The following is a 26,377-nucleotide window of genomic DNA, read 5'->3' on the forward strand; positions in this document are numbered from 1 at the left end:
GTAGATACAAAACCAAGAAGAAACTATAGAAATTATTTTTAATAAATGGCCACCCTTAAAAAAGTTCAAACTATAACATTTGAAATTTGCACTGATTGCAATTTTTCCTCAAATGCAAAAACTGAAAATACCATTATTTATCATAGAAAAAGCTCAAGAGTTTGGAGTCAGGAACCCTAAAAGCAAAATCCACCTTTAATATTTTTTAAGCTGCGTGATCCTGAAGCAAGTCACTTTATCTCTTAGAACCTCAGTTTCCCCCTCAGAAAAACAAAATGATAATAGTTGTTCTACCTACTTCACAATATATTTTGCAACACTTCAAGCACCATATAAATGTGAGCTATTATTAGTTCCATTATATATTTGAGGAAATTGAAGCAAAGGGGTAAATTGACTTTGCCACGATCATATGGCTAGTAAGTGGCAGAGTCAAGACCAAGGCTGCCTTACTCCTTCATTGTTTCCCTTATACCAACAAGTTAGAGGCACAAGTTAGAAAGGGAACTTGATCAAGTTAGATGAGAGTTATGGTCTAAAAATCGTGACTTGTAAGAACAGGACAATCTAAAAAGGCAAAATTTAACAGAGAAAAACAGAGTTCACCCCACATTCAAATAAATAAAATTTAAAAGTATATGAGAGAAAAAGCATGGCTAAACAACTACTAAGGTGTGTGACTCTGGGCAAGTCACTGAATTTCCATTGCCTAGTTCTAACCACTCTTCTGCCTTAGAACTAATAAACAGAATTGATTCAAACAGAAGGTAAGGGTTATAAAGGAATCAAAAGTATGACAAAGAAGTTTTTTAAAAGGTAATGCTATATAAATTGGCACTCAAAGACCTTATGTTCTGAACAAAGAAAATGACTGTCCTGTTGTGTGCTATGACTTAATTGTTCCAAATCTGGAACAATGTGCTCAGTTCTTAGAAACGTATTTTCATGTCTAGATGAGGATTGGGCCTGAATGATGAATGGACCATTTGAGAAACTACTAAAAAACTTCAGGTAAAATTTGTATGAATTCATGCAGAATGAAATAAACATAATGAGAACAAGCTATACAATGACTACAATAAAGTAAATGCAAGAAACACTAAAAGGAAACAATTCTGAGGATGGGAGAATATGGAGCCAAAAGTGTTGCATATACTGTCAAATTCCATGACTGCATTTGTGTTTTCCTTTTTCAAGAGAGGGTTCCGTTCTCAGCATGGGAGTCAAGAAACATAGATTCAAGTTCTGACTTTTTTATTAATCCATTATGTGAACTTAGGAAAATATTTTCCATCTATATGCCTCAACTGGTTATTTGTTGAAATCCTAATTGGCGCTACTTCAAATAACATCTTTTCCAGAAAGTCTTCAATAATTCTTCAATCAAGAATGATCTTTCCAACTTCATATGATACTCTGTGTTATATGCTTATTACATATTATTCTTCACAAAAAGTGCTTTAAATTTTTTAATGTACTTTTTCTTTCCCTCTTACTAGACTGTGATCTCCATGAGGACTCAAATTCCCGCCTCTCCCAGAGTACCTATCTCTTCCTATAAGAGGGGCTTGATAAATGTCTTCTAAATATTAAATGAAAATATGAGTAAATGAAGGACTCATGTCCCTGAAGTTACATGATGGGTTGTATTATGTAGTATAAAAATAAAAACCTCATTTACTCCTGTCTTCCCTCAAATTTGTTATTTAAAATGTTTCCAGGTAATGGAAAATCTAAAGATAACTAAAGAAAAAAAAAAGGTTTCAAATCAAGCAACATATTTTTAGTTTCCTGCTGGACAAAGGGTAGAGCAAAGCAATGTCAGCAACAGAGCATTTTTTCTTTTAAAGAAACTCTTTGAACGGGGTGGGGTGGGAGGCTATCTACAATAGAACACAAAGAACCAAATCCAAAATGTGTTGTGAATTAATGCCAAAAAAAGTTCAAAAGCCTTAGAGTACTTTCCAACATGCACAAAACATCTCCTGGGCATTTAAAACACAAGATCTTACTCAGCTTCTAAAGTAGTTCAACAAACCTCAAGGAATTTACCTTTGAAACAGAAAAATATATCAGTAAAGCAAGGTTTCAATCTATGGACTCAAAATTCTTTGTTGTTTAGGTCTGCTTTTTTTTTGTTTTGTTTGGAAAAACATTAGGCATGAAAGTCACTACATTCAAGACAAAATGGGTCTATGTTGCTAGAGATATACAACACTGCAGACAAGGTTGGCTTATGTCCAGTGGAGGAGGAAAAGTGCTTTGACCGTGACAATCACATTAGGGCTCTCAGAGCTCACCCAGCTCAAACACAACAAATATAAAAACATGTAGGCTAAAACAAAGTTAGAATTAGAAAAAGCCTGATAGGAGGCAGTGAGGTACCAGTAGACAAGAGTGTCAGGCCTGGTGTGAAGCAAGACCCAGTTTCAAATGTGGATAAAGGCACTTCCTAGGTGTGTGACCTTAGATAAGTCTCTTAACACTGTTTGCCTAGCCCTTCCTGCTCTTCTGTCTTAGAATTAATACTAAGACAGAAGGGAAAGAGAAAGGGAAAGGGAAGGTGAAGAGGAGGGAGAGAAAGAGGGAGGAACCTGATGATGTATAATTTTAAGTCTCAAACCATTATAGCTAAGAGAAAAACTGAAGAAGTAATAAAAACAATTGCAATCTACAGAAAGAGATCAGAGTGTGAAAAAAAGAAGTCACTTAATATCATCTTCGATTTCCTCATCTATAAGATGGGAATAAAAATACCAATAGCAACTACTTCGTAGAGTTTTTATAAAGTTAGTGAACCTTAACTGTGAATTAATATTTTTATTAATAACAATAATAAAACTGGAAAGAACACTGGATGTCAACTGGTCCCAGTCTTTCATTTGAAAGGTTACAATTTCAAATACCCAAGGTCAGTGAGCTAACTAATGACAAAGCAAGACCTCAGCTCCACGTAAGGTACTCTGATGCTTAAAGGAAGGGTAGTCTTTCAATTACCATTCTGCCTATTGTGTTTCTGGGAAGTCTTTAAGAAAAAAGAGACAGAAGAAATGTATCAAATACTTTCCCTAATTGTCTTAATTCAAGTACTTATTAAGAACTTACTGGACTCAAGATGGCGGCATACAAGCAGCAAAAGTTCAGGCCTCTAAAAGGCCTGCCTTACCAATTACAAATTAAATGCTCCTAGGGGACTGAAAATCAAACCTAACAACAAGACAGAGCAAAGGAACCTTCCTGCTGGACTCAATTCAAAAGGTACGTCTTCCAAAAGCCAGAATTTGAGAACCCTCGGGTTTAAGGGGAAGGCAGAAGGAAGGTCCCAGGAAACCTCCCCCCCACACCCCCACCTAGAGTGCTAAGCCTCCAGCTGCAGCAGGAACCTCAGGGCCAGCAAAGGCGCTGGTCTGGAGGGTATACCATGCGGGCAGGGCTGTGCCAGGCTCAGAGTGTCAAAAACAGAAGGTGGGAAAGGAGCTGGAGAGGGAGGGAGGAGAGGGCAGCCTGGTCACAGCAGTGGAGATCTTCCACATTGCTCCATCCTTCCAGAAGATTTTGGCCCCGGTGCACATTCAGCCCAACCCAGCTGAAATTAATCCCATCAAAAGTCCTCAGAAGTAAGGGAATCCCAAGCTCCAACACCCCACCATCTTAGACTGCTGAACTTAAATCCAATTAAAAGCCTCCAGAGGACAGAGAAGCTCAAACTCCAAAACCCCTCCCCCACAGACTGCAAGGAGAGATCTGACAAAGCTCCAAGAGGGAAGACGGTCAGAAAACCCCAAAACCAAAACCATGAGAGGAGTAAGAACACAGACAAATACGGCGAGTAAAGAAGGGGTAAATATGAGCAAACAACAGAAAAAGAAAAGAGAAATTACAATAGACAGATTCTATACAGGCAACAAACAAAGAGCAAACAGAACAGAGAAAGAGGGATCACCAAACAATATACCAGAAATCCCAGTGAACTGGATAAAGGCTTTGGAAGAACTCAAAATGCAATTGAAAACAAATTAAGGAGAAGCTGAAGACAATTGGGAAAAGAACTTAAAAATTAAGATAAGTAATCTAGAAACAGAAAATAGTGTCTTGAAAGCCAAAATCAAGCAGCTAGAAAATGAGGCAAAGGAGATGAAAGATGAGGCAAAGAAGATGAAAGATGAGGCAAAGGAGATGAGAGATGAAGTAGAGAATGAAAGATGACCTCCAAAGAAAATCAGACCAGCATGAAAGGGATGACCAAAATGCCAGGGATGAAATCTAGTCTTTAAGAACCAGAATACAACAACTAGAATTAAGTGGCCTCACAAGGCAGCAGGACACCATAAAACAAAACCAAAAGAATGAAAAACTTGAGGAAAATATGAAACATCTCATTCACAAAACAGAAGATTTAGAAAATCATTCAAGGAAAGACAATTTAAGAATCATTGGTCTACCATAAGACCGGAAAAAAGACAAAAGAAAAAGCCAGGACATAATACAAGAAATTATACAAGAAAACTGCCCCATATTCTAGAACAAGAGGGAAAAGTGGAGATTGAAAGAATCCACGGATCACCTCCTGTACTTAATCCCCAAATGACAACACCCAGGAATGTTATATCCAAATTCAAGAACTATCAGACCAAAGAAATAATAATACAAGCTGCCAAGAAGAAGTCATTCAGATACCATGGAACCACAGAGAGGATAACACAGGATCTGGCTGCATCTACACTGAAGGACCGAAAGGCATGGAATGATATCCAGAAAAACAAGGGAACTAGGTCTACAACCAAGAATCAACTACCCAGCAAAACTGACTATATTCTTACAGGGGAAAGTATGGTCATTCAACAAAATAGAAGAATTCCAAGAATTTGTAAAGAAAAGACCAGACCTGAACAGAAAATTTCATGCCCAAGCACAGAACACAAGAGAATCATCAAAAGGAATTAAAAAAGGGGGGGAAGAAAAACAAAACAAAAAAACGTGTTTTTTTTAAGAGGCTCAATGAGTGAAAATGATATGTATCCCTATAAGAAAAGAGGTCACTGCTACATCTTAAAAATTGTTATTATCACCTGGGAAGCTAGAAGAATTACACCTAGAGAGAACAGTGACAAATTGTATAGGATGAAATGACAAGACATAAATAGGTACATAGATATATCTATGTATAAATATATATAGATATACAATACATATAAATAAATATATATATATATATATATATAAAATGAGAGCTAAAAAAAAGAGATTAATACTAAAATAAATGGGAAAAGAAACAAAAGGGGATAAATTTATATGTCACAAATAAGCCCATGGCGGGATAGGGGAGAACATCAATACACTGGAAGGGTAAAGAGGTTGGAGATAAGAAATATTAGACTGTTAAGTGCATTAAGATTGACCCAAAGAGGGAAGAACAAACCAATCCAATGGGGCAGAGAATAGATTCGCGCCCTATAGGGGAATAGAAGGGTAACAAACAGACTGGTGGGAAGGGAAGCAGTATAAAGGAGCAAGAGGGTTGGGGGATAGTTTTTAAAAGACTGCAAAGAAATTAAGGGGGGAAATAAGAAGGGAATGGGGTAGAAAGGGAAGTAAAATAAGGGAGGGAACTAGGGGAATGTATTAAAAACAAACATTGGTGTAGAAGGAAATAGGGAAAGAAGAGAAAAAGAGAAGAAAAGAAGAAAAGACAGGACTAGGAGTAGAAATCAAAATGCTGGGAAATACACAGTTGGTAATCATAACTCTGAATGTGGATGGAATGAACTAATCCATAAAACGCAAGCAAATAGAGGAGTGGATTAGAATCCAAAACCTTACCATATGTTGTCTGCAAGAAATACACATGAGGAAGCTAGATACACATAGGGTGAAAGTAAGAGGATGGAGCCAAATCGATTGGGCATCAACTGATAAAAAGAAGGCAGGAGTTACAATCATGATATCTGACAAAGCCAAAGCAAAAATAGACCTGATTAAAAGGGATAAAGAAGGTAAATATATATTTGTTAAAAGGGACTTTAGATAATGAGGAAATAGCACTAATCAACATGTATGCACCAAATAGTATAGCAACCAAATTTCTAATCAAGCAACTAGGAGAAATGAAGGAGGAAATACACAGTAAAACCATATTAGTGGGAGATTTGAACCAAACACTATCAAATTTAGATAAATCAAATCAATAAATAAATAAGAAAGATGTAAAAGAAGTGAATGAAATCTTAGAAAAATAAGAGTTAATAGACATTTGGAGAAAAATAAATAGGGACAAAAAGGAATACACCTTCTTCTCAGTACCACATGACACATTCACAAAGATTGACCATATACTAGGTCACAGAAACATGGCATACAAATGCAGAAAACCAGAAATAATAAATGCAGCCTTTTCAGATCATAAGTCAATAAAAATAATGATCAGTAAGGGTACATGGAGAACCAAATCAAAAGTTAATTGGAAATTAAATAATATGATACTCCAAAATCTGTTAGAGAACAAATCACAGAAACAATTAATAATTTCATTGAATAAATGACAATGGTGAGACATCCTTTCAGACCTTTTAGGATGCAGGCAAAGCGGTAATCAGAGGTAAATTCATATCCCTGAGTGCATATATTAACAAACTAGGGAGAGCAGAGATCAATCAATTGGAAATGCAAATAAAAAAACTGGAAAGCGATCAAATTAAAAACCCCCAGCAGAAAACCAAACTAGAAATCCTAAAAATTAAGGGAGAAATTAATAAAATAGAAAGTGATAGAACTATTAAACTAATAAATAAGACTAGAAGCTGGTATTTTGAAAAAACAAACAAAATAGACAAAGTACTGGTCAATCTAATTAAAAAAAGGAAAGAAGAAAGGCAAATAACAGCATCAAAGATGAAAAGGGGGACATCACATCCAACGAAGAGGAAATTAAGGCAATCATTAAAAATTACTTTGCCCAATTATATGGCAATAAATATACCAATCTAAGCAATATGGATGAATATATACAAAAATATAAACTGCCTAGACTAACAGAAGAAGAAATAGAATTCTTAAATAAACCCATATCAGAAAATGAAATCCAACAGGCCATCAAAGAACTCCCTAAGAAAAAATCCCCAGGTCTAGATGGATTCACAAATGAATTCTATCAAACATTCAAAGAACAACTAATCCCAATATTATACAAACTATTTGACAGAATAAGCAAAGGAGTTCTACCAAAATCATTTTACAACACAAATATGGTACTGATCCCAAAGCCAGGCAGGTCAAAAACAGAGAAAGAAAACTAGAGACCAATCTCCCTAATGAATATAGATGCAAATATCTTAAATAGGATACTAGCAAAAAGATTCCAGCAAGTCATCATAAGGGTCATTCACTATGACCAACTAGGATTTATACTAGGAATGCAAGGATGGTTCAATATTAGGAAAACCATCCATATAATTGACCATATTAATAAGCAAACTGACAAAAATCACATGATTATCTCAATAGATGCAGAAAAAGCCTTTGATAAAATACAACACCCATTCCTATTAAAAACACTAAAAAGCATAGGAATATAAGGGTCATTCCTAAAAATAATAAACAGTATTTATATAAAACCATTAGCAAACATCATCTGCAATGGGGATAAACTAGAAGCCTTCCCAATAAGATCAGGAGTGAAACAAGGATGCCCATTATCACCTCTATTATTTAACATTGTACTAGAAAAACCAGCAGTAGCAATTAGAGAAGAAAAAGAAATTGAAGGTATTAAAATTTGCAAGGAGGAGACCAAGATATCACTAATTGCAGATGATATGATGGTCTACTTAAAGAATCCTAGAGAATCAACCAAAAATCTAGTTGAAAAAAATCAACAACTTTAGCAAAGTTGCACGATACAAAATAAACCCGCATAAGTCATCAGCCTTTCTATATGTCTCCAACACATCTCAGCAGCAAGAATTAGAAAGAGAAATTCCATTTAAAAATCACCTTAGATAATATAAAACATTTAGGAATCTATCTCCTGAGACAAACACAGGAAATATATGATCACAACTACAAAACACTCTCCAATTAAAACTAGATCTAAACAACTGGAAGAACATTGATTGCTCATGGGTAGGACAAGCTAACATAATAAAAATGACAATCCTACCCAAATTAACTTACTTATTTTGTGCCATACCCACTGAACTACCAAAAACTTTTTTACTGAATTAGAAAAAAGCATAACAAAGTTCATTGGGGAGAACAAAAGGTCAAGGATATCCAGGGAAATCACAGAAAAAACTGCAAGGGAAGGAGGACTTGCAGTCCCAGATCTCAAACTATATTATAAAGCAGTGGTCATCAAAACAATTTGGTACTGGCTAAGAGACAGAAAGGAGGATCAGTGGAATAGACTAGGGGTAAATGATCTCAGCAAGACCCTCTATGATAAGCCCAAAGATCCCAGTATTGGGGACCAAAATCCACTATTTAATAAAAACTGCTGGGAAAATTGGAAGACAGTATGGGAGAGATTAGGCTTGGATCAACATCTCACACCCTACACCAAGATAAACTCAGAATGGGTGAATGACCTGAATATAAAGAAGGAAACTATAGGCAAATTAGGCGAACACAGAATAGTATACTTGTCAGATCTTTGGGAAAGGAAAGACTTTAAAACCAAGCAAGAGATAGAAAAAAACACAAAATGTAAAATCAATAATTTTGATTACATCTAATAAAAAGGGTTTGTACAAACAAAACTAATGAATCCAAAATCAGAAGAGAAGCAACAAATTGGGAAACAATCTTCATTACAAAAACCTCTGACAAAGGTCTAATTACTCAAATTTATAAAGAACTAAACCAATTGTACAAAATATCAAGCCATTCTCCAATTGATAAATGGGCAAGGGACATGAATAGGCAATTTTCAGTTAAAGAAATCAAAACTATTAATAAGCACATGAAAAAGTGTTCTAAATCTCTTATAATCAGAGAAATGCAAATCAAACCAACGCTGAGGTATCACCTCACACCTAGCAGCTTGGCCAACATGACAGCAAAGGAAAATAATGAATGCTAAAGGGGATGTGGCAAAGTCGGGACATCAATTCATAGCTGGTGCGGTTGTGAATAGATCTAACCATTCTGGAGTACAATTTGGAACTATGCCCGAAGAGTGATAAAAGACTGTCTGACCTTTGATCCAACCATAGCCCTGCTGGGTTTGTACCCCAAAGAGATAATAAGGAAAAAGACAGGTACAAAAATATTCATAGCTGTGCTCTTTGTGGCGGCAAAAATTTGGAAAGTGAGGGGATGCCCTACAATTGGGGAATGGCTGAACAAATTGTGGTATATGTTGGTGATGGAATACTATTGTGCTCAAAGGAATAATAAACTGGAATAATTCCATGGGAACTGGAACAACCTCCAGGAACTGATGCAGAGTGAGAGGAGCAGAACCAGGAGAACATTATACACAGAGACTGATACACTGTGGTACAATCGAATGTAATGGACTTCTCCATTAGTGGCAATGCAGTGATCCTGAACAACTTGGAGGAATTTACAAGAAAAACCACTATCCACATTCAGAGGAAAAACTGTCGGAATAGAAATACCTAAAAGAAACAACTGCTTGAATACATGGATTGAAGGGATATGGTTGGGGATGTAGACTCTAAATGAACATCCAAGTGCAAACATCAACAACACAGAAATAGGTTCTGATCAAGGACACATTTAATACCCAATGAAATTGTGCATCGGGTACAGGAAGGGTAGGTGGAGGGGAGGGAGCAAAATAAAGTGAGTATTGTAACCAAGGAATAATGTTCTAAATTGACTAAATAAACTAATTCAAATGGAAAAATAAAAAATAAAAATATAATACTCATGGCCACCAAAAAAAAAAAGGAACTTACTATATGCAAGCACTTCCCTAAGTGCTAGAGATACAAAGAAAAAGTGAAAACAGTCCCTTACCCTCAGAGGGCTGACATTCCAATGGGTAAAGAAGGGTAAGGTAATAATGTACATATAGATATATACAACATATGGGCCTCTATATAGGCATATAAGGAATGCAAGGTAACTTCAGAGAGTAAGCCATTAGAAGCTGAGGGAACCAGAAAATGTCTTCAGTAGAAAGTGGTGCCTAAGCTGAATTTTGATGGAAACCAAAGATTCCAAGAAGAACTGAGGAAGGAGAGCATTCTAGGCATGAGGGACAGCCAATGCAAAGGCAAGGAGATAGAAAATGGACAGCTACATTTGAGAAGTAACTATTAAATCAATCATCAGATCATAGAATTTGTAGAGGATAGCACTATATAAGAAGACTAAAAAGAAAAGAAGAAACTAGGTCATTGAGAGCTTTAAATGTTGAACACAGTTTACATTTGATCCTAGAAGTAATAAAGAACCACTGGAGTTCACTGAGGAAGAGAGAGAAAGATGTGGTCAGCCAGCAATTTAGTAAATTGGAGGAGACACTTGAAGCAAGAAGACCAGTTAGGAGGCTATTGAATTAATCCAGGTGAGAGGTAATAAAGACCTGAATTAGGGTGGTTCCTGTGTGAGGAGAGCCGGAGGCATTGTAGATAGGAATGTGGGATGCTATAACCAGAAATGACAAGATTTGGCCAATGACTAGACATGTGGAGTGAAAGTATGAATTGAAGATAACACCAAAAGTGACTAAAAGGATAATGGTGCCTCAAAGGAAATAGGGAAGTGTGAAAGAGAGATAAGTTTAGGGAGATAAAGAGTTCAGTTTGTGTACATACTAAGATGCCTATAAGACATACAGTTCAAAATGTCCTGTAAGCAGTTGATAAGGGACCAGAGCTCAGAAGAAAGTCTAGGGCCTGATTATTTTCTACATTTCTACAAGAATAAAATCTAAAATTTTTTTTCTGTCTTCAGACCTCTTTAGCAGGACTATTTGCCCCTAGTGAAAAGCTTGGTACAATGGAAAAAGCTAGAGTTAGAATCAGATGGTCTAAGTTTGAATCTCAATTTAGCTACTTATTCCCTGAGATACTTTACCAAGTCATTCACTTCTCTAAGACTCAGTTTCCTCCTCTGTAAGATGAGGGTTTGGGACTAGATAATCATTAAGATCTCTTCCAGCTCTAAACCCTAAGTTAATGAAATTCATGAAGAAAAATAATTACAACTTATCAGAACTACGCCTATCAGATGCTAAAGTTCCAGACAGATATCATTCTATATTCTTAGTTAATGCCAGAAAGAAAAGTTTCAAGTCAAATGTTTTCTAGTATCAATATTCCAATGAATCTATAGACATCTATGGAAGTATTTTCCAAACAAACTAGAGCAGTGTGCTAAATTACTTAAATTCCCTACCTAAGGCCATTCCACCACCCACAGCCTGAGCAGTGGTTCTATAGAGCAGAATGGTAGAAAAAGAATGCTGGGGGAAATTTTATAATTTTATAAATATAATATAAATTAATTTAATTAATTAATTAAAATATAAATTTTATAGGATTTAAGATGTTAGGTACTATGTAGTAAAAGCTTTGCAACCTTGAAAAAAATCCCTATGGTAATGAAATGTAAAGAAATACTATGTATATTCCAGGAACCACTATAACAGATGATCAATGTGTGAACTGTAAAATAATTCTAATATCTGTATCCTCTCACCCCTAACTCCCACCTGTGCCTATAGAAATCTTACCAGTCTTTCAAGCCCCACCCTAAACTACTCATCTTTTCATCCCTGATACCTTCTTAATAAACTCCCTATATATCACAGTAATGATCTTCTCAGTCTCAAATTTCAAGATTTCATACCTTAAGAAAAGCACTGTGATCATATTACCATAATCTGATGGTATAATAATTTCAGAAAATAGATTTATATGTCCTATCCTTCCTGCAAAACTGTAGGGTCTTCAAGTACAATCACTACATCTCTTTATCTGACTCCATCACATCCCCACCTCCCAATATCCCAGTACCTAGTGCTCTGAACATAGAATAAGTGTGATGATCATCTGAATTGATGAGAGAAAGAAATACAAAATGTGTTGCAAATTATAATTAAAAAGACCTTGTTATTTTTTTACTCTGTAACTTCACTGGGTTTGGATTGGGTTTTTTGGTTTGTTTGGTTTGGGGGGGGGTGATCAAAAATAGCAAAATCCTAAACTGATCTCACAAATGTGGGATAAAGAAGATGGTGCTAAACTAGATTGTCTATAAAAATTGGGAGGAAAAGTAATTAGTAGACTTAAAAGTTTGACATGAAATCAATAAACAAATAAGGAAATAAACAGTATGGTGTTCATAGGAAGGAAGGAAGGAAGGAAGGAAGGAAGGAAGGAAGGAAGGAAGGAAGGAAGGAAGGAAGGAAGGAAGGAAGGAAGGAAGGAAGGAAGGAAGGAAGGAAGGAAGGAAGGAAGGAAGGGAGGGAGGGAGGGAGGGAGGGAGGAAGGGAGGGAGGGAGGAAATAAATAATGATAATAATTAACATGTATGTAGCACTATCAGGCACTGTGATAAGAGGTTTACAAACATCATCTCATTTGGCCTTCTCAACAACCCTGGGAGATGGGTGCTATTATTATTTACAGTTGAGAAAACAGAAGCAAACAGAGGTTAAATGTCTTGCCAAGAGTCACAAAGCTAGTCTATGTCAAATTTGAACTCAAGTCTTCCTGACTCCTAGCCAACATTCTATCCTGTACCACCCAGCTGCCAAGAGTAACATGATTTGTTTCCTCTCTCCTTCCAAACCTCAAGGTCTACACCTTCAGGGTCTATTAAATAAGTGACATTCAAAATATAATCAAGCTCAATGAACCAGATGAGCTCAAAAGCCCCCTTAGCCAAAAGGCAGAGAATCAAAGAAACGACTATTCTTTTCTTTCTCTCTCCTATATCTTACAGCCCTCAAGTGGCCAAATGCTAAGGTTCTGTATTTCCAGCATTCTATGTTCTAACATTCTAAACTCTGGTCCCTTCTGGTTTTAATGCTCTATAGTTCTATAGGTCTCTGCTTAACCTGAAGCCAGACAGAAAATTCTTCCAACCAGAACAAGCCATTCTCCAAAGATTCTTTTTCCTGTAGCTCTTGAGAAGCTTCTCAATATGTCACTCACTACTTTCATGAAGTAGTAATTGGAGGTAATGAAGCAAGAAGGAAATTGGTCTGCTGATATATCCTGAAAGAACCTGAGGCTGCTCTTCTTGATGTTAACTATCTGACATAGGACAGTTATTTGCAGCAGACAAACCAAAGGCCAACTGTGATGGAGCATTTTAGTTTAAAATTAATTGCTAAGTTTCAGTATGTCAAAGATGGGACCATATAAGCTGCTTTCTGCAACAAGAGATCCCTTTCAAAGTACATAAGATGTCATTTCTACCTTGATAGAAAATAAGAGCAAAGCATAATAGTATTCCTTTTGTTATGACATAATAAAAGCATAATAGCATGACTGTTTCAATGTCTATGATGCCTATAAATCCCAATATTTATCAGTAAGTGCCCAGAAGCAGGTTTTTTTAATATGTCTTTCACACACTGGAAAGAATGCAGGACTAGGAATCAAGAGAGCTGAGTTCAAATCTTGGCTCTGCCATTTTTTTAGTTGGAAGAAGGCTAAGTGAGTCACTTCTATGGGCTCAATTTTCTCATTTCTCACACATGATTATAATAAAAGTACTTCTAATATCTACTTCATGAGGTTGTCAAGAGAAAAATTTGACCAAAGATAATTTGAATCGGGAAGGACCTGAGAGGTCAGAGAGTTCAACTCCTTTATTTTATAGATGACAAAACTGAGGCCCCAAAAAATCAAGGGACTTAAAATGATTACACAGCTTATAATCATTGATTACAGGAGTTGAACTCAGATCTTCCTTCCTCAAAGCATGGATCTTTCTTCTCCAAAACTTCACACAGCATTTGATTTATAACTCTCTTATAGTAGTGGTAGTCTCTCGGTGATCGAGAATGACTATTGTCTTTGTGCAGTTTCATCTATGGTGTACCCTCATGTGGCTTTGAAGTCCAAAGGCTGAGGCGCAAAGTTTGTGGCACATGGGGCATGGGACGCCAGTTGTTACGGGAGGTGCGGCTGTGGCCTGGTGTCGGCGTTCACGCGCAGCGGCAAGACGTCGATGTCGATCATCTTCAAAGGTGGCAGCGGCATGGTTAATGTGGGTTCGCCAGCTGCTTCTGTCAGAGGCAGCGAGTTCTAGTTGCTTTGGTGTAATGGTGTAACTCTCTTATAAACTGGGTTATAAGTACATAAATATTTATGTGAGTCATAATTTCCTACTAAGACACATCAGGGGCAGCCAGGTCACACAGTGCATAGTGCCAGGCCCCACAGTGGATAGAGTGCCAGGCCTGGAGTCAGGCAGACTCCTCTTCCTAAGTTCAAATTGGCCTCAGATATCTACTATCTGTGTGATCCTGGGTAAGTCACCTAACCCTGTGTGCCTCAATTTCTCATCTGTAAAAATGAGATAGAGAAGGAAATGACAAACCACTCCAGTATCTTTGCCAAGAAAACCCCCCAAAATAGGGTCATGAAGAACAGAATACAACTGAACAAAAACAACAAAAGAGGCATCTAAGTAACAGGGTAAATAGAGCAAACAGTCCAGACAGCAGGTGTTCAAATCCAGCTTCAAACATTTACTAGCTTTGTGAAATCTGGGCAAAACATTTGATCTCTGCCTTAGTTTCCTCAACTGTAAAATGGAGATAATAACACCACTTAGTTTGCAGGATTGTTCTGAGGATGAAATGAGATAAACTAAACAACTGCTTATTCCCTTCACCCCCTTTCATTCTTTGCACTACACAGTAAGTTTCTTAAGGGAAGGTAACACCTCTTATTCACCTTTATATCTCTCCTTGAACCTTCCAAAGATCTGGTAGTGTTAGTAGGTATTCATCATTAATAGTATTAGGAGATGCTTAATGATATATTAAGAGAAAATAAATATTAAGGTTTATCCAACTCAACCTGCTTCCCACATACAGTTAGCTGACACCATTATTGTCTATTATTACATATGGTATCTTTATTCTAATCTATGAATTCCATGTCTCAGTAGATAGAACACCTGACTTGGAATTGGAAGGTCCTAGGATCCAATCTGGTCTCACACATTTCCTAACTGTGTGACCCAGGTAAAGTCACTTAATCCTTGATTGCCTCTCCCTTAAGTTGTAACTAAGGCAGAAGGTAGAGGTTTGTTTGTTTGTTTTTAAAAGAACTGTTGGAGACATTTCATTTATTTAATCAAAAGACCCTTATTAAGCAACTGCTGTGGGAGAGAATCTGTGGTAGGCTCTATGGCTGATACAAGAACAATTTCCCCTTCTGTAGAACTTTTAAGATTTGTAGAGGACTTTTTTTTACTATCATCCTATGATAGGTAGTACAGATATTATTATCCCGTTTTTCAGAGATAAGGAAACTAAGCCTCAGAGAAGTAAAGTGACTTGTCCTGGGTCACAAACTAGTAAAAATCACCAAGTGTGCTTGGCCTCCTGATTCCAATTCCACTGAATGCTTTTCACATCTTGCTCCTTGCCATCAAAAAAACTGACAATAGAGAATCCAGCCTGACATATGAATACCTCCAAAAGGGTATGGGAAATGCTTAGCATATAATCATATTATCCTATTAAAATATTCTAGGACTAGTAGTGTTAGTGAAAAAATTTACATTCAACAAATTTATGAGGCTTAAAAATGTTATTTATCAAATACAGTTTTCTCTATGAAAAATATTGATCATTTTATTTTATGTCTTATGTACATATGCATGGTAAACTGTAGAATTTATTTAATGTTAAATATGGAATCCAGAAAAGAACCAAGGGCAAGGGGGTCAAATATTTGAGAACCCCTGGCTTATAATCTGGTTCAGAAGATAAAACAAATAAAAGCACTAATTGAATCCACAAAAAAACTGGAAGATAGAGACCATTATTTCCATCAAATCAATGTAGTTGCAGAGGACTTTAAATTCCAGACTGAGGATGAATTAAATATACCATTTTGAAACAACCCTTATGCAGAGTAGATCTGTATAATGTAAAGCCAAATATGGGAAGGAGCTAAGAGGGGTACAAAGTGCTACAGAACTCTAAAAAAAAAAAGAGAGATCACATCCAACTGATATGAGAAAGATTGTGACAGTTTAACTATATCCTAAGATTTCTGACAGATCAAGAGTACGCTCTCCCTCCTTCAATTCTCTTATACTTTCTTGTGAGATTTTCTATGGTTCCTATCATGTCCTCCTTTATGCCACAGTTATCTCCCCCATAAGACCATAAACTCCTTGAGGTCAAGGACTTGTGCTTTTCATCTTTGTATCCCTAGCACAGGCAGAGGACCTTGCACATAGTAGATACTTAATATTTGTTGAGTCAAAATAGTTCGTTTATATTAGGAACTCTGAAAGTTTCAAATATTCGCACATATATCTCAGATTGTTACCACACATAATATTTGTGGGACAACCTGTTGATTTTTTAAATGATATTTTTAAGTTTCAAAATTATTTTCTAAGAGTAAAAATGCATCACTGTATATGGAAAAGGCTAAGAAATAAGCACCCTATAAATGCACTTGGTTTATAGAACAAAATGTATACTAAATCCTCCAATTAAAAAACTGCAAAGTAGTTTCAGTGCTTTTTAAGGCACCTTCCCACAGCAGGGAATTAATCCCTCCAAGGGGATGCAAACAAACTTCAAAGGGAAGATTATACCCAGACACTAGTACTGTACAATGTAATGTTTATGGTTAAGTTCGTCCAGAGAATTTGGCACCAAAATAACAGTTCAGACACAAGAAACAAAGACAATTCATACAGTAGATTCTTTGCAATTTTCTTAAATGACAGCAATAAGGGGGACATCAAAGGCAGACAAATCTACAGCATACAATTTTATAGAAAATTAGGACAGTATGAACTTATGGCAGTCAACAAGATTAAATATTAAATAATAGCCCATGTACTTTACCTAACAATGGCCAAAAACCCTTTAAAATGTCTGGGCAGCTAGAATGACAAAAACAGTGAGAATTTCTAAAATCCAATATTTGTGATATTATGGAGAAACAGGACTTCTAAAATATTGTTAGAACAACAATCTCATGCAAATAAATATTATGAACAGTAATATGGCAGTATGTAATCGATCCCAAAAACAATCATCGCTCTCAACCCAGCAATTCTATTGTTAGGGTCACAACCCCAAAACATCATAAAGTTTACCTGCATAAATCTCAGGGGGGATGGTGGTGGATGGATTTGAGGGGAGAAAAAGTAAAAACTATTTCTATGACTAACAACTGGAGCAAGTTGAATAAATTATATGTTTATGTAACTGAATATGTCATAAAAATGATAAATATGAAACATTCAAGAGAATTCCTGAAATGATATAAAGAAAAATCAGTAGAACTCAAACTGAATATATGTGGATTATAACAAAAAGGAAAGGGAGAAAAGGAGAGAGAAGAGACCCTAAGGGGGCAAAGAAGGGGAAAATGAGAAAAGAAAGTGAGGGAGAGCATAGAATGGAGAGAGGATACAGGAAAGGGGAAGGGCAGGAAGAAGGGGGAAATCAAGGAAGGAGGAAAAAGGGAGGAGTAAAGACAGCAGGGAAGAGGAGAAGGAAGAAACCCAGAATGCTGACACGATTAAGAGTATGTCTCAGAGATAAAAGGGCCCTTACAACATCTACCTAGGCTTTTACTAACTAAACCATATTCCTGAAACAAAGGATCTTTGATCATTTGTTCTTCCCTTGGGCTACATTTAATGTTCAATGGTTAGGCCAAGTATATTTAGTTTTGGTCTAAAATTCTTCTTGATTACTTAAAAAAGTAACCTTATGCCACCATGTTCTTTTTCTTTATGCTTAAATGGGTGATGCTTTTTCTAGGTGTTTTCTGTAAGAGGATATTATTTTTTAGTGAATAGCTGGAAGTTTTTAAAGAGAAGTTTTTGGAATCAGAACAAGATTAGAGGTATGTCTTTACCCTCACTATCCTAGTCTCAACTTTCTTAGGTGCAAAATGAAGATAATATTTATGCTACTACTTCACAGAGTGATCCCTAGCTCTGGAGTCAAAGGACTGGGTTCATACTCTTTCTCTGACACTAACTACTTACTCCTTGGATATTAGGTAAACTCTCTGTCTTGGTCCCCTCAGTTGTAAAATGAGAAGTTGGAAAACACGGACTCTGAGGATTTTCCAGTTCTGGATCTAAGATACCATAAAAAGTGCTCTGAAACTATAGACTACAATATAAATAACAGAAAGCATTAGTATTGTGTTGTTTCGTTGGTTTTGGTTTTTTGGAGAATGGGTCTCCCCATCTTGCCCAGGCTGGAAGTGGGCCTCTCAAAGGTCTAATCCTAGTTCTAAGTGGCTGGGAAACTTTAACCTGCTCTATTTTTTAAAAACCATTATCTTCTGTCTTCAAATCAATACTAAATATATGTTTAAAGGCAGAAGAGCATTGAGGACTAGGCAACTGGGGTTAAGTGACTTGCAACAAGGTCACACAGTTGGGAAGTGGCTGAGGCCAAATTTGAACCCAAGATCTCCCTTCCACTCCCAGACCGGGTGCTCTATCCACTGAGCCACCTAGCTGCCCTACCTGCTCCATTTTTCCAGCCTGGGTTGGTTTACCCTTCCTGAGGCCACCTGGTAACCCTTACTTAACTCCCCAGGGCTTATTAGTGTTGGACTTAGTGAAGACTCACTATGGGCCTTAGACTGATTACAACTAAGAACTTCCTAACTCAAGTGATTTCACCAGCCTCAGCCTTCCTTAGCACCAGGGCCTACAGGTGGGTACCACCACATTGGCCAGCTATCATTATCAGCTTATAAATGAGATGGTGTGGCTGAACAAAAAAATTAGGGGACTTTAGAGCTCTACTGGGTTGTTTAGGGTTTATAATGCTAGCTTTGCTATTAATTCAATCTTGCAACCGTAAGTATTCTGGACCTCAGGTTCCTTAACAATAAAATTAAAAGAATCAGTTTAGATGATTATAAAGATACATTACAACACTAACATAATATGTTCTAAGGTTTCTTCTCTGTGTATCCATTTCTATTAAGCTCCTAGAGGGCTAACAGATAATATATCCTTATAACTCTGTCACTTTGTATACTTTGTTGAATATAGCAAGTTTTCAGCAACTATGAATTAATTACTTCCTTTTATCTATATAAAAATAATTTGACCTATCACTTATAGATAACCATAAAAAAAACTCAGAAACACTTTGTAAACTAACAAAAAAAATGAAATGTCTTTTAAAATAACGATATAAAGTAAATGTATCTGCCACAGATGGAGAAACCAATAGGCTAGAATATAATCTGAATTTCCCAGGTATGGGTATCCACTGTCACTTTTATACAGTAATGGTGATTTTTTTTCCAAGATCATTAATTCAATATTTCAATAGATCTGTGATCTCGTCAATGCAAAAGCTCCCTTCACCAGTACCGACTAAAACCCTTTCATATCCTCTCATCCAGTGCAATTCTTATCCATGTCTTTCTGTTAAATCCTCCTTGGAGTATCCACCCAATACACTGAAGGCCTTCCTCTGATAATTGTATATTTCATGGAGAGCAGCACAGCCCTCAGGCTGTCCATCTGTCATCCCTGACTCTTAATACACGATCAGTCCACCCCCTTTTCCAATGATCCCATGTCCTAGATGATGCTTTGTATTCCACTTTTCTGTGTAGATTTGTTAGTAATATGATACAGTGGACTTAAGAGTTATCTCTCTCATTTCTACACTGGCTAACTCTTCCCCTCTCAATATTCTCATTCATCTCTAGATGATAGTTATCACCCTCAAAGGAGGTTAGATTTTTATTTTTTTGGCCAATATTTATGGCTGCTTACCAAAATCTCACAAAAGATGAGCACCTAAATGAAAATAAATAAGGTGAGTCTGTTTATAGTTTTCTACATGTATCACCTGAATATACTGCTTTTCTAAAAGGTCACATCAAATTATCATTTTTTTAGAACCTTATTTTTAAAAGAACAAGGAAGTTAACAAGTCATTGCATGAAAGAATATTAGAGGTGAAAAGGGCCTTAGATACAAAATGTTAGGCCATAAGATATTTTTTTAAAGCCTTACCTTCTGCCTTCAATAATGAATATCAATTCCAAGGCAGAGGAGTGGTAAGCGCTAGGCAAATGGGATTAAATGACTTGCCCAGGATCACACAGCTAAGTATTGTCTGAGACCTTTTTATCTAGTCTCTAAGTTGATTCTCTAACCACTGAGCGACCAAACTACCCCTTAGCATAAAATATTAATAATTAACTCCTATTTGCATAATTTTGCAAAGCATTTTTTTCACAACTCTATAAGGTAGATTCTAGAAGTAAAATATTTACCACTTTACAAATAGGTAAATTGAGACCCTCAAATATCAAGTGACTTGTCCATGGTCTCAAAATGCTTGAGGCAGAATTTGTACCCAGGTCATGACTCCAAGTATAACATTCTATCCATTTTCACTACACCACATATACTGAAGTTAGAGTTAAAAAGGACTTTAGAGGTGAACTAATATAATCCTTTCATTTTAAGGAAACTGAAGTTCAAAAGAGAGAATGAAACTTGCTCACTACAAATTATCATGAATTAGAAATTAGATGTGATTTTAGAGGTACACATCAAGATAGAAAATTTTCCACGGAAAACATTGATCCATATCTTCCTTATAACAAGATGATAATATTACTTCATACTCAACAACTGCCACTCATATTCCAGGATAAAATTCAAGCTAAGACCTTTCTGATACAATTGAAATAAGATAGTATGGTGCATAGCATGATTTTAAGTGCATAAAATATTTATTGTGACTTTTTTTCTCTTGTCAATCTAATGTAAAAACAGACCAGGTCTATAAACACCCTTAAATCAAATGTAGTTTTAAAAAATAAAAATTATCCCATTTATACAATGTACCTTCTGTGTTAAACAAACAGAACAGACCTTAACTAAACATTATAAGTACCTGAAAGAGGGCCTCTTGTCCCAGGGGAGGTCACTTCAACATATACTTCAAAAGTAGTCTCCGGATTTTGCCTACAATAGAATATAATAAAGGTTATTGACATTTGTGCTACACTGCAGAATACTGTAGAAAACATCCTTAATATCTTATTAAAACTTTGATGAAAACTCAATTAGAATCAATACTATTACAAGGTAGCAAAAGTGAAATAGTCCCTACCCTCAAGGCACTTACAATCTGGCCAGGAGAGATGGTATGAACATACATAATTATATACAAAATAGAGCTGATATAATTTTGAATGAAAGGCATTAGCAGCTGGGAAAAGGAAGAAAGGTTTCATATAAAAGATGGTGCTTGAGCTAATCCCTAAAGGAAACTAAGAATTCTAAGAATGAGAGTCAAAAAGGGAGTATATTCCAGGTATGAAGGACAGTCAATACAAAGGCACTATATATAAGTAACACTGAGAATGCAAGTGTGTTTAAAGTAGAACAATATGTAGGTTGGAACACAGTTATAAAGGGTCTAGAATGCCAGAGAGTTTATATCTGATCCTAGACACGAAGAGAAAAAATGAGGCCTAACACCATGTTGGAAAATCTATGGCATGTGTGCTGGAGGGGCCTCTCCCATTCCCCTCTTCACCGTACCTGAGGACATTTCTCACGTGACCCGGCCCACTGCACAGAAACCCAATGGGAGCACTTCCTCTCTCCCCTGTCTGGGGTAAATAGGCAACCCACATGTGGCATTAGGGTTGCAGTTTGGGCACTTGGTCTCTAAAAGGTGCTCCATCACTAGTCTAACAGAAAGCTAGCCCCAGTCAAGAAGACATGAGTTCAAGTTCTGTATTTGATGCATACAGGCTGGGAGAACCTAGGCATATCATTTAATCTCTCACTGGTCTACCTAACTCTCTAAGATCAGTGGTATCCAACTCAAAGGATCCTTGCCACCGCACCCTGACTTAGAAAACCACAAATAAGCATTGTCTATTATATTCTATTTTGGTGCAGTTTGGTGGTACAATGGATATAGTACCAAGTCTGGAGTCAGAAAAACTCTTCTTCAAGAGTTCAAATATGGCCTCAAATACTTACTAGCTGTATGGGCAAGAAACTAAATCCTGTTTGCCTCAGTTTCTTCATCTGAAGAATGAGCTAGATAAGGAAATAGCAAACCATTTGAGTACCTTTGCCAAGAAAACCCCAAATGGAGTGACAAAGAGCCAGACACAACTGAAAAATGACCAAACACAGGTAGCACAATATATAGAGTGAAAAATATAAAATCAGGGAGACTAATACAAATACCAACAACATGGAAATGGGTTCAAATCAAGGACACATGTGATAGCCAGTGAAATTGCACATCGGCTATGGGAGAGATGGGGGGGGGGGGGAGGAAAAGAAAATGATCTTTGTTTCCAATGAATAATGTTTGGAAATGACCAAATAAAATAATGTTCAAATTTAAAATAAATTAATAAATAAATAGAATCAGGGAGATCTGATCTTGAGTTCAGCCAGTAGGCTTCAAGTTTGGCACCTGTGCTCTAAGACCATACAAAGCAGAAGTGCCAAATGAATTGGTTGAGGCCATTTCCTCAGCCAGGAGTTCCAATGCCAGTAAGATTACAGGTCTAAGTCATTATCATAAAGGTTTTTGTAGAAACAAAACCAATGAAACAAAATTAGATGGGAAGTAACAAATTGGGAAATAATCATCATAACAAAAATCTCTGCCAAAGGTCTAATTACTCAGATTTATAAAGAGCTAAATCAATTGTACAAAAATCAAGCCATTCTCCAATTGACAAATAGGCAAGGGGCATGAATAGGCAATTTTCAGTTAAAGAAATCAAAAGTATGGAGGTAGAGTCAAGATAGTAGCTTAGAAGCAGCAGAAGTTCAGACTTCCTTACTGATCACAAAATTAAATGCTCCTAGGGGGTTGAAAATCTAACCTAACACCAGGACTGAGCCAAGGAACCCTCCTGCTGGACTCAATCCAAAAGTTACACCCCACTCCCAAAGCCGGAATCTGAGAATACTCAGGTTTAAGGGGAAGGCAGAAGGAAGGTCCCAGGAACCCTCCCCCACCTCCACCTAGAGTTCTAAGCCTCCAGCAGCAGCGGGAAACTCTGGGCGGGCAAAGGCACTGGTCTGGTGGGTTTACCTTTGCCTGCAAGGCTGTGCCAGGCTCAGAGCATTGCATACAGGCGGAGGGGAAAGAGCTGGAGAGGGAGCACAATACTGGCAGCATGGATAGAGCTGTGAAGACCCTCCCATATTGCTACAGCCCTCCAGTACGTTTTGGCCTCAGGGCACATCCAGCCCAACCCAGCTGAACTTAATCCCATCAAAAGTCTTCAGATGTCAGGGAAGCCCAAACTCCAATACCCCACCAGCACAGACTGCAGGACTTTAATTTAATCCAATAAAAAGCCTCCAGAGGACAGGGAAGCTCAAACTAAAACACCCCTCCCCCACAGACTGTAGGGAGAGACCTTCTGTCAAAGCTCCAAGAAGGGAGACTGAAAGAAACCCTCAAAACCAAAAATAATGAGAGGAGCAAGAGCACAGAAAAATATGGGGAGCAAAAAAGGGGTAAATATGAGCAAACAATAGAAAAAGAAAAAATTACAACGGACAGCTTCTGTACAGGCAACAAGCAAAGAGCAAACGGAAGACGGGGAAGAATCAGCAAACAATAAAGCATAAATAACAGTGAATTGGATACAGGCTTTGGAAGAACTCAAAATGCAATTCAAAAGACAATTAAGGGAGGCTGAAGACAATTGGGAAAAAAACTTTAAAACTGAGATGAGTCCTCTGGAAACAGAAATTAGTGTTTTGAAAACCAAAATCAACCAGCTTGAAAATGAGGCAAAGAAGATGAAAGATGAGGCAAAGGAGATGAGAGATGAGGCACAGAGGATGAAAGATGACCTCCAAAGAAAATCAGACCAGAAGGAAAAGGATGACCAAAAAGCCAGGGATGAAATCCAGTCATTAAAAACGAGAATACAGAGAGGCAGAGTCAAGATGGAGGCCTAGAAGGAGCAGAAGTTCAGACTTCTGAATACCCTTCCTAACCAATCATAAACTGAATGCTCCCAGGGGACTGAAAAACAAACTTAACAACAAGACAGAGCCAAGGAACCCTCCTGCTGGACATAATTCAAAAGGTACACCCCCAAAAAAATCCAGAATCTGAGAACATTTGGGTTTAACGGGAAGATAGAAGGAAGGTCCCAGGACCCATCCCCCCCTCCCACTCAGAGTGCTGAGACTCCCAGACTCCAGCAGCAGTGGGAACTTCTGGGTGGGGAAAGGTACTGTTGGAGGGCTTACATTGCAACCAGGTCTGTGATAAGTTCAGAGCGTCCAACACAGACGGCAGGGAAGGAGCTAGAGAGGAAGCATAGACCTGGCAGCCTGGCCAGAGCTGTGGAGATTCTCCATATTTGTTCCAGCCTTCCAGGAAGTTTTGGACGCAGAGCACACCCAGCCCAACCAAGCTTAACTTAATCCTATCAAAAGTCTCCAGAACTCAGGGAAGCACAGGTTCCACACCCATCCTCATTGACTGCTGGACTTTAATCTAATCAAAAGCCTACAGAGGACAGGGAAGCTCAAACCCCAACAAACCTCCACCAGAGACTACACCTACACCTACTCCTATTAAAGCTCCAAGAGGGGAGACTGACAGAAGCCCTCAAACCAAAAAAATGAAAGGAGCAAGAACACAGACAAATATGGGAAATAAAGAAGGGGTGAATTTCAGCAAATAATAGAAAAAGAAGAAAGAAACTACAATAGAAAGCTTCTACTCAGCAAATGGAACTGAGGGGAAGAGATCAGCAAACAATGAATAAGAAATCCCAGCGAATTGGATACAGGCTGTGGAAGAACTCAAAACACAAATAAGAGAGGCTGAAGACAATTGGGAAAAGAACTTAAAAACTAAGATAAGTCATCTGGAAACAAAATATAATGTCTTGAGAGCCAAAATAAACCAGCTGGAAAATGAAGCAAAGGAGATGAAAGATGAGGAGAAGAAGATGAAAGATTAGAAAAAGGAGATGAAAGACGAGGTAAAGAGGATGAAAGATGACCTCCAAAGAAAATCAGACCAGCATGAAAGGGATGACCAAAATGCCAGGGATGAAAACCAGTCTTTAAGAACCAGAATACAACAACTGGAAGTAAGTAACCTCACAAGGCAGCAGGACACTATAAAACAAAACAAAAAGAATGAAAAAAATTGAGGAAAATATGAAGCATCTCATTCACAAAACAGAAGATTTAGAAAATCTTTTGAGAAGAGACAATTTAAGAATTACTGGTCTACCTGAAGACCATGACGAAAGAAAAAGCCTGGACATAATACTAGAGGAAATTATTCAGGAAAACTGTCACGATATCCTAGAACAAAAGGGGGAAATGGAGATTGAAAGAATCCACAGATCACCTCCTGTACTTAATCCCCAAATGACAACACCCAGGAATGTTATAGCCAAACTCAAAAACTATCAGACCAAAGAAAAGATATTACAAGCCACCAAGAAGAAGCCATTCAGATACCACAGAAACACAGTAAGGATAACTCAGGATCTGGCTGCATCCACACTGAAGGACCAAAAGGCATGGAATATGATATTCTGGAAAGCAAGGGAACTAGGTGTACAACCAAGAATCAAATACCCATCAAAACTGACTATATTCTTACAGGGGAAAGTATGATCACTCAATAGAAGAATTCCAAGCATTCGTAAAGAAAAGACCAGACCTGAACAGAAAATTTGATATCCAAGCACAGAAATCAAGAGAACCATCAAAAGGTAATTAAAAAAGAGGGGGAAAGAAAAACAAAACAAAACAACAACAAAAAAAATTTTTTTAAGAGACTCAATAAGTTAAAATATGTATCCCTATAAGAAAATAGGTCATTGCAAGGAGGAGACCAAGTTATCACTCTTTGCGGATGACATGATGGTCTACTTAAAGAATCCTAGAGATTCAACCAAAAAGCTAATTGAAATAATCAACAACTTTAGCAAAGTTGCAGGATACAAAATAAACCCACATAAATCATCAGCTTTTCTATATATCTCCAACACAGCTCAGCAGCAAGAACTAGAAAGAGAAATCCCATTCAAAATCACCTTAGACAAAATAAAATACCTAGGAATCTACCTCCCAAGACAAACACAGGAACTATATGAACACAACTACAAAACACTCGCCACACAACTAAAACTAGACTTGAACAAATGGAAAA

The 26,377-nt window shown here is 37.1% G+C and overlaps 1 protein-coding gene across 6 annotated transcripts in view; it reads right to left on the minus strand.

Annotated features, from left to right (window-relative positions):
- DENND1A (DENN domain containing 1A) overlaps positions 1-26,377 on the minus strand; it is a 728,196-nt gene that overhangs the window by 665,915 nt on the left and 35,904 nt on the right. For 5 of the 6 annotated variants that reach the window (XM_007474630.3, XM_007474629.3, XM_007474632.3 and 2 more), the window contains exon 2: positions 21,089-21,159. In XM_007474630.3, the coding sequence (XP_007474692.2) occupies positions 21,089-21,159 (71 nt within the window). Of the gene's footprint in view, positions 1-21,088; positions 21,162-26,377 lie in introns of those variants that run through there. The other variant, XM_056812115.1, reaches the window with a different exon arrangement.

The sequence above is a fragment of the Monodelphis domestica genome, chromosome 1 (genome assembly GCF_027887165.1).
Source record: "Monodelphis domestica isolate mMonDom1 chromosome 1, mMonDom1.pri, whole genome shotgun sequence".
Classification (NCBI taxonomy): Eukaryota; Metazoa; Chordata; class Mammalia; order Didelphimorphia; family Didelphidae; genus Monodelphis; species Monodelphis domestica.